Here is a 9,552-nt window from a genome sequence, read left to right on the forward strand (position 1 = left end):
GGGGGTGGGAGGCCGAATGGAAGCCTGGGAGAAGTGTTGAAAGTGGAAACAGCCCAGGGGAGACCCCTAAGGTGAGGAGCCTGAGGGGAAGCGCCCAGGCTTGGGGGTAGGGGGTAGAGGCTCTGAGGAGCCCTGGATGGGACCCCGTCTGAACCCCTCATCTCAGCTGGGCGGAAGGGGAGGCCGCGGGAGGAGCCTTCCCCAGACCCAGCCCAGGCCCGGGCACCGCAGACGGTCTACGCCAGGTTCCTCAGGGACCCCGAGGCCAAGAAGCGCGACCCCCGGGAAACCTTTCTGGTAGCTCGTGCCCCAGACGCGGAGGACGGTGAGAGAGGGCCCCAGGGACGCGGGTGAGGGGGCGGTGGAGCTAAGGAGAGAAGGGGCTGGCTGGATGGGAAGGACCCAGAGAGGTAGAAAACAATTGTAATCAAACAGCCCCCACTTTTCTGGCCTTGTCTTTGAGCCAGGTATTGTGCTAAGCACCAACTATGAGAGGGTGATTCCTTTGTTCCCCTCCACCACCATTTTACAGCTGGAGAAACTGAGTCATAGAGCCGTTAAGGGTTTTGTCTTAAATAGCAGTTAGGAGCCAGAAGTAGCTCAGATGGGTCTGACTCAAGGTCAGAAACAGACAAGGTCAGGAAGAAGCAGAGTGGATGCAGGGAGAAGGGGAAACAAGAGGCAAGGGGAGTGTGTAAGGAGAGGAGGGTATCAGGGAGAGAGAGGGAGGGCACTTCCCCAGGACAGGAGTCCTCCAACCCCAGCCACTCCCCTGACTTGCAGACCCTGAAGGCTGCCAGTCACCCTCATTCTTCTGGGAAGGTGCCACGTCTCGGGTTCTTGTTCCAGAAGGGCAGGCTCCCCTCCTGGTGCCCATGCACCACTTCCCAGCGTCTGGAGGGACTGGGCTCCCCAGATAAGGAGGGCCCCACTCAAACTCCCATTATGAAGAGTTTCTACCTACAGAGGAGGAGGAGGAAGAGGAGGATGAGGATGACGAGGAAGAGGAGGCAGAGGAAAAGAAAGAGAAAATCCTTCTGCCTCCCAAGAAGCCCCTGAAAGAGAAGAGCTCCGCAGACCTGAAGGAGAGGAGGGCCAAGGCCCAGGGCCCAAGGGGTGGGTGCTGAGGGTGCTGAGAGCTCACGGGGATGCAGAACAGCTCTGTGCTTGGGGGGCCTGGTGTCTCACTGAGACACAGTGATCGAGGCCTCAAAATGAATCCAGTACTGTGACCGGAGGGTTTTTCCTCTGATGGTTTCTCTCCCAGATGGTCCTTAAGGACACAGACCAATATATGCCCCTACCCCTGGCCCCACTGCCCCTGCCCCTTGAGCTCTGTGAGCCAGAGGAGGACAGAGGATTCTAGTTTTCTTTGTGATTTCTGTTTAGTTTTTGTTTTAACTCAATGGAAATTGTTATGATTTTTATAAAAGTATCAAAGTGATTACAGTAAAAAGAAATCAGTGAATCAATGCTGTGATGGTGTCCTGGTCTGGGCACCTTACCTGATAGGGACCAGCGGCCTGGCCTAGAGCTAGGACCTTGGGCCTCTGAGGCACATTCTGTAGCGTGACCAGAGAAGGTTTCCTGGAGGACACGGGACAAAAGGCAGGATTCAGAGGCTTGGTTAGAAGGCCTGGTGTTCATTCATTCGGGAACTGCTAGTTAAGCTCCTGGTGTTTGCCCAGAGCTTTTTTGGCCTCAGGGAAAGAAAAACCCGATGAGCAGAAGTCACAAAAATTAGCCGGGCGTGGTGGCGTGCACCTGTAGTTCCAGCTACTTGGGCAGCTGAGGCACAAGAATCACTTGAACCCGGGAGGTGGAGGTTGCAGTGAGCTGAGATCCCGCCACTGCATTCCAGCCTGGGCAACAGCGAGACTGTCTCAAAAAAGGAAAGAAACAAAAGAAAAAGACAGCAGGCTGTGGGCCTCTGTCAAGCTTTGAGCCTCCCTGGGGACTATAGGGAGGACAAGAGAGTTGGAAGGCAGCCTTCAGCCCCAGTAGACACCTTATTTGCCTGACCCCCATCTTCCATTTCCAGGAGACCTGGGAAGCCCTAAGCCCCCGCCGAAACCTCTGCGTGTTAGGAATAAGGAAGCCCCAGCAGGGGAGGGGACCAAGATGAGAAAGACCAAGAAGAAAGGTGAGCCCAGCCCAGGGAGGAACAGGGAACTCTAGCTGCACTGGGGGTTGTGACACTTTCACATCCACACATGCAGGGTCTGGGGAGGCCGACAAGGACCCCTCAGGGAGCCCAGCCAGTGCGAGGAAGAGCCCAGCAGCCATGTTTCTGGTTGGGGAAGGCAGTCCTGACAAGAAAGCCCTGAAGAAGAAAGGTGGATGGCAAGGGCTTCTGGTGTGGTGACATCTTGAGGTGGTCCTGGGGGCGGGGAGCTGGAGGGTCCTTACATCATACGGGACAGTGCTAGGTAAGGAGTTTTCAGGGTCTAGAGTCAGACAAGGTGCGGGGCATCTTGACCCCCACATTGATAGCTGTGCGGACTCAGGCAGGTGTCTTAGCCTTTCTGAGCTCTAATAATAACATGGAGTCGACTCTCTTGTGGTTGTGGGGAGCATCCAAGTGAGACATGGGTGTTGGAAGCACTTTGTTCACAACCTTGTTTCCCCCTCCATGCCCAGGCACTCCCAAAGGCGGGAGGAAGGAGGAAGAAGAGGAAGAGGAGGCAGCTACGGTGACAAAGAACAGCAATCAAAAGGGCAAAGCCAAAGGAAAAGGCAAAAAGGTTGGGGCCCAGAGGGGCAGGGGGCTGAGGTCCCTTCAGGGAACAGAGGCAAGGGCCTGGACTTGGGATCCTAGAGGGTGGGGGCTTGGAGCCACTTGAGGTTAGAACCTTGGCTCCCCCTCTTGTGACAGGATATAAGGACAAAGGAAACCAGGTTTGTGCAAACAGAGGAGGCGTTTGTGGGGTCACCAAGCTAGGACTTGCCATGCAAGGGCCTTATGTCATCTGGGCTCTCTGAGGCCTCCCCTCTGGAGCATAACCACCAGACAGCCAGAGATGCTCCCACGCCCCCCCATGTTTTTTGTGCCGGGGAGGAGGAGCACACAGGCAGAGAGGCAGATGGGGACTGACTGATAGTCAGCTGCACCCGTTGTTAAAATGTTTCCACCCTACTGCCCTGAGCTCCCCAGGCACTTTCACCCACCTTACCCAGGACCTCCCAACCTCCCACAACTAAACACTCCAGCAACAAAAGGGTTAACACTGCCCATCAGGGGCCTCCTGGTTTCTCCTCCAAGCTTACCAGTAGGCATCTCCATGGCGAACAAGTTGTTAAATATTTTGAATATTGCCCCTGCTCCCAAACAGGACTCAGACACCAACACATAAAAGCTGGAGTAAGCAAGAGAGGGAGGTCCAACTGAGAGAAAGTAACAAAAGTTTTCAAGGAACAGGTTTCCCCCAGTGGGGAGATCATCACAAGGACAGGGCCTGGATTTTAGCTTTGTAGGTTTATTAGTTTGTGCAGGAGTGGTCAGGTCTAGGGGGGACTGATTCACATTAACCAAGATTGCCAGATGCTGATGTACAAACTGAAGGGCCAGTTTACTGTCTCCCGGGGGGAATGTAACTGCAAAAGAGCCTTCAGTACAGTAGGCTCTTGAAATTCGCAGCTGCTGAAGTGTTTGAGTAAGTTCTGGCTTTCTCCACATCGTGTTCCAAACATAGTCTTTTGTTTCCCAAGTTTCTTCTGGAACAGCCTAGCCTAGAGAACAGGTGATCACTTGTCCCTGAGCTGAGGATTCACTGCTCCACATCAGCCTCCCTCAAACACACTGCAAACCTGTGCTCAACAAAAACCGCCATGACCAGGAGGGTGCCTCACGCCTGTAATCCCAGCACTTTGGGAGGAGGAGGCAGATGGGTCACTTGAAGTCAGGAGTTCGAGACCAGCCTGGCCAACATTGTGAAACCCCATCCCTACTAAAAATACAAAAATTATCAGGGCATGGTGGTGCGCACCTGTAGTCCCAGCTACTTGGGAGGATGAGGCAGGAGAATCGCTTGAACCCAGGAGGTAGAGGTTGCAGTGACCTGAGATTGCGCCACTGCATTCCAGCCTGGGTGACAAGAGCGAGGCTCCATCTCAAAAAAATGAAAAATAAATTAAAAAAAAAACGGCCAACCACAGCACATCAGGGATTCTTCGTGGCTCCCAAATAGGATTGAACCCTCAAATACACACACCCAGGCTGGCAGTCCATGCTTGCCCCTGTTGGGAAAGTTGGGCTTAGACTCTTGGCTCCCTTCCTGTGAGGGATAGAACATGAAGACAAAGGGCACCAAGTTTGTGAGAACAGAAGGGGCTGTTGTGGGGTCACCAGGCCACCCTAGGGTTTTATGTCACCAAATTGTACTTAGGAGTTTCTCAATGAGCAAAGTGGGCTTACATATTCCTTCATGTATTAACTATGCATTGCTGTGTAACGAATCACCCCAAACTGAGTATCTTAAAACAACATTTACTTTCTTATTCAGTTTCTGAGAGCCAGAAATCTAGGAGTGGCTTAGCAGAGTAGTTCCGGCTCAGGGTCTCTGAGGAAGTTGCAGTCAAAATGTCAGCTGGTGCTTCGGTCACTCTGAAGGCTTCACTGGAAATGAAGGATCCACTTCTAAAATAGTTCCCTGTGGTGGGTGTTAGCTGGAGATCTCAGTTCCTTCCCACAGGGACCTCTCCTGGAGGTTGCTTGAGTGTTCTTTTTTTATTATTTTAAAAATTTTATTTATTTTTTTGCTTCTTATGCTTCATAAGTGTTCTTATGCTTATCTATTTTTTGCTTCAGAGTGTTCTTATGACATGGCAGGCAACTTCTCCCAAAGTCCAAGAGACAGAGAGCCATGTAGAAGCCACAATATCTTTTATGACCTAACCTTGGAAGTGGCCCATGATCACTTCTGCCATATTCTACTGGTCACAGGGAGCAACCCTGGTATGCAGTGGGAGGAGACGACATAAAGGCACAAATACCAGGAGACAAGGATCATTGGGTGCCATCTTATGATAATGAATATCATCTTGACTCTAGTATTCATTAGTTAACAGTAAGAGTGGCAGCTAACACTTTCATAGTGCTTAGAACACAGCAGTCCATTCTGTTAGCCCCACTTCCCTGCCTGAGACAGTGTGCAAAGGAGGAAAGGTCTTTCTAAAGGCTCTGGACCTCATAGGAGACTGGACAGAACTCATGCCCCAGCCCCACCTCTTACTAGTTATGTGAACTTGGGCAAGTGACTTAACTTCTCTAAGCCTCAGCTTCTTCATCTACACAATGGGGATGACTACCGCGGTGGGGTGATAAGAGGATGAAATGAGTAAATATTTGGAAAGTACTTGGAACTATGGTACCCTGATAGAATTTATGCAAGCATTTGTTAAATACATAGGGAAGGCCTGTCCCAGGTATCCACCCCTACTATACCTACTTCTCAGATGAGAAAATTGAGTTACAGTGTGGTGAAACTTAACAGTTAAGACAGTTAGTGGTGAAACTAGGATTTGAACCTAGACAGTCTGGCTCCAAAGCGTGTGCTCCTAACCACAAGCTAAGCAGAATAAAAATAAATCACAGAGCTCCCCAGAGCCTCCTAACTTGGCCGTGCCGGGCTGCCAGGGAGCGTGAGGGGCAGTGGCGTCCCAGCCTCCAGGGATGCGGCCCCTGCTCCAGCCAGCCTCTCTGTTCTCTCCGCACACAGAAAGCGGTGAGTTGTCCTGCCGGGCTGCCCCTGTCTCAGCACTGGGACCTGCTGGGGGCGGGGGAGCTGGTGGTCTGGGGCTGATGGATCCTCTGCCCCCACCCAGAAGGAGGAGAGGGCCCCGTCTCCCCCCGTGGAGGTGGATGAACCCCGGGAGTTTGTGCTGCGGCCTGCCCCCCAGGGCCGCACGGTGCGCTGCCGGCTGACCCGCGACAAGAAGGGCATGGATCGAGGCATGTATCCCTCCTACTTCCTGCACCTGGACTCAGAGAAGAAGGTGGGTGGGGAGATGCAGCAGAGGAGGGAGGGTGGAGGGGTCGGGGATGGGGGCCAGGGGACAAACGGGCCTGCTTTCTCCCCGCCGCTCACCTCCATCCCTTCCCACCTTCTCTTCCCATCCTCTTACCTGTCTCCCCTTTTCCCCAGGTGTTCCTCTTGGCTGGCAGGAAACGAAAACGGAGCAAGACAGCCAATTACCTCATCTCCAGCGACCCTACCAATCTGTCCCGAGGCGGGGAGAATTTCATCGGGAAGCTGAGGTGGGGCTGGGTTTCCTGGGACCGAGGGGTCGGGGGGTGCTTGGGTCAGCAAGAAGGCCATAGCCAGTCATCTCTGTCCTGCTGTGCCTGGCAGGGCACCCACCACACTGGGCACCCTGGAAACATCCCCTAGCCTCGGGCCTCTCACTTTGATGTACATAGATCGTTTGGGGAGCTTATTAAAACGTTTCAATGTGTGGGGTGGGCCCGGGAGTCTACTTTTTTAATGAGCACCCAGGCGATGCCCACACTGCTGCCAGCACAGGGCTTCACTTGGAGCAGGGCATAAGTTCCACAAGGGCAGGCACTGTGCCTGTCTTGTTTAGGGCTCAGTTCCTAGCACTGAACACTTATTAGCTCAACAAGTATTTACTGATCAAATGAATGAACATATATTCAGCACTATCCTGTGCTGTCTTCCCATACATCTCATCTAATCTTCACCACGAATCTGAGCGCGGAAGGAAGGGGATGCCTGAGTCAGGCCTTACTTCTTAAATGTATATATTCAGGCTGGGTGCAGTGGCTCATGCCTGTATTCCCAGCATTTTGGGAGGACGAGGCAGGTGGATCACTTGAGGTCAGAAATCCGAGATCAGCCTGGGCAGCATGGTGAAACCCCGTCGCTACTAAAAATACAAAAATTAGCTGGGCATGGTGGCACGCACCTGGAGTCCCAGCTACCTGGGAGGTTGAGGTGGGAGAATCTCTTGAACCCAAGAGGTGGAGGTTGCAGTGAGCTGAAATCATGCCACTGCATTTCAGCCTGGGCAACAGACCAAGACTCTGTCTCAAAAATAAATGAATAAATAAATGTATGTATTTAACAAAACTTTTATAAGGCCTAATTATGTGTCAGGTGTAATTCTAAGTCACGTCCAAATGTTAACCCATTCAATCCTCTTATTGTCCAAATGAGGGAAATGCTGTTGCTCGGTCCATTTTGGGATGCTGGGGCTCAGAGAGTTTAAATACCTTGCCCAAGATCTCACAGCTAGTAATAGTAAGAGATGGAGTTGGGATTTTAACATTGCCTAGTCTCCTTGTAGATTCAGACTTTTTTATTTATTTATTTGTTTGTTTATTTATTTAATTTATTTATTTTGGCGTGCACTCTGTCACCCACGCTGGAGTGCAGTGATGTGATCATGGCCATGGCTCACTGCAGCCTCGACCTCCCGGGCCCAAGTGATCCTCCCACCTTAGCCTCCTGAGTAGCTGGGACTACAGGCACATGCCACGGTGCCTAGATAATTTGGCGGGTGGGGGGCGGGTATTTTTTGTAGAGACGGGGTTGCCTGCCATGTTGCCCAGGCTGGTTTCAAACTCCTGGACTCAAGCGATCCTCCCTCCTCTGACTTCCAAAGTGCTGAGATTACAAGCTTGAGCCACCATGCCCTGGGTTGGGCCAGCATTTAAAAAGACCTCTGCACAGGGGGAAGCCTGGGGCAGGGAACATGAATTGCTCGGTTCTAAGACACCCCCACCCTTGTAGGAAGCTCTCTAAACTGCTTGGCTGTGTGGAAGGGGCCTGGGGCAGGGATGTAGGTCCCCTCAGCCCTGCCCCAAGCTCTACCCTGCTTGCAGGTCCAACCTCCTGGGGAACCGCTTCACGGTCTTTGACAACGGGCAGAACCCACAGCGTGGGTACAGCACTAACGTGGCAAGCCTTCGGCAGGAGCTGGCAGCTGTGATCTATGTGAGGACTCCACCTGTCCCCCATGCCAGGCTGCTCCCCTTACAGGGGCTGACCTCACAGGCATCTGTTTCCCTCCCAGGAAACCAACGTGCTGGGCTTCCGTGGCCCCCGGCGCATGACCGTCATCATTCCTGGCATGAGTGCGGAGAACGAGAGGGTCCCCATCCGGCCCCGAAATGTGAGCCCCGCACCTCGGCCCCTGGCTCCTTATTTGAGAAACAGGGGAGTCGGGGCTCAGCTTAGGAAATAGCCAACTCCCTGGGCACGTTCATCACCCTCCAACACAAATTCATTCTGATCATCTATGGAATGGATTTGGGCTTTTTGTAATTGAATTCACTGAAAAACCACAATAGGCTTTTTGGTTGTTTTCGGAGTTTACACCAAATTCATATATTATATCCATTCATATGTTCATTGACCACACATATTGAGTGCTAAGTATTATCCTAGGCACCTGGAAGACATCGTGGACAAAACAAAGATCTGCCCCACCCCCCCGAAGCTGGCATTATATTGGGAGGAGAGTAACAGTAGACAATAATTGTGATAAATAGGTAAATTATGGAGCATACTGGAAGGTGGTAAGTGCTATGGGGAAAAACGTCAGACCAGGTGCAGTGGCTCACACCTGTAACCCCAGCACTTTGGGAGGCCAAGGTGGGCAGGTCACCTGAGGTCAGGAGTTTGAGACCAGCCTGGCCAACATGGCTAAACCCTATCTCTACTAAATATACAAAAATTAGCCGGGTGTAGTGGTGGGCACCTGTAATCTCACCTGTTTACTCAGGAGGCTGACACAGGGAGTATTGCTTGAACCCGGGAGGCACAGGTTGCAGTGAGCCAAGATCACGCCATTGCACTCCAGCCTGGGCGACAGAGCGAGACGCCGTCTCAAAAATTTAAAAAATGTTGCTGGGCACGGTGGCTCACGCTTGTGACCCCAGCATTTTGGGAGGCCAAGCCTGGCAGATCACAAGGTCAGGAGTTTGAGACCAGCCTGGCCAACATGGTAAAATCCCGTCTCTACTAAAAATACAAAAATTAACTGGGTGTGGTGACAGGCGCCTGTAATCCTAGCTACTCAAGAGGCTGAGGCAGGAGAATCGCTTGAACTCCAGAGGCGGAGGTTGCAGTGAGCCAAGATCACGCCACTGCACTCCAGCCTGGGCAACAGAGCTAGACTCCATCTCAAAATAAGTAAATAAATAAATAATAAAAAAATAAAAAATTTTAAAAGAAAAAAGTCAAACAGGGGAAGGGAGATGACAAGTGTGTAAGTCTCAGTATTAAATATAGTTGTGAGAGCAGACCTCAATAAGAAGGTGAGGGAGTGAGCCTACGGATATCTGGGGGAAGAGCACCTGGGCAAAGGGAAGAGCCAGTGCAAAGGTCCTGTGGCAGGAGGGAGCCTGGTGGGCTGGAGGAACCACCAGGTAACCAGTGTGGCTGGAGGGAGAGGAGGTCAGAAAAGTGAGGGTAAGGGGTAGACAGGGCCTGTAAAACTGGTTTTTGCTCGGAGAGAAATGGGAAGCCACAGCAGGGTTTTGAGCAAAAGGAGTGACATGACTTTTTTTTTTTTTTTTTTTTTGAGACA

The 9,552-nt window shown here is 51.9% G+C and overlaps 1 protein-coding gene across 2 annotated transcripts in view; it reads left to right on the forward strand.

Annotated features, from left to right (window-relative positions):
* Positions 1–9,552, forward strand: part of TULP1 (tubby like protein 1) — a 14,801-nt gene that overhangs the window by 1,001 nt on the left and 4,248 nt on the right. The window contains exons 4-13 of one of the 2 annotated variants that reach the window (XM_011945382.1): positions 167–325; positions 967–1,116; positions 2,042–2,143; positions 2,220–2,336; positions 2,641–2,744; positions 5,718–5,723; positions 5,824–5,994; positions 6,144–6,256; positions 7,844–7,955; positions 8,035–8,133. In XM_011945382.1, the coding sequence (XP_011800772.1) occupies positions 167–325; positions 967–1,116; positions 2,042–2,143; positions 2,220–2,336; positions 2,641–2,744; positions 5,718–5,723; positions 5,824–5,994; positions 6,144–6,256; positions 7,844–7,955; positions 8,035–8,133 (1,133 nt within the window). The remainder of the gene's footprint in view (positions 1–166; positions 326–966; positions 1,117–2,041; positions 2,144–2,219; positions 2,337–2,640; positions 2,745–5,717; positions 5,724–5,823; positions 5,995–6,143; positions 6,257–7,843; positions 7,956–8,034; positions 8,134–9,552) is intronic. The other variant, XM_011945383.1, reaches the window with a different exon arrangement.

This window comes from Colobus angolensis, unplaced genomic scaffold (genome assembly GCF_000951035.1).
Source record: "Colobus angolensis palliatus isolate OR3802 unplaced genomic scaffold, Cang.pa_1.0 Scaffold24, whole genome shotgun sequence".
NCBI classification, from domain to species: domain Eukaryota; kingdom Metazoa; phylum Chordata; class Mammalia; order Primates; family Cercopithecidae; genus Colobus; species Colobus angolensis.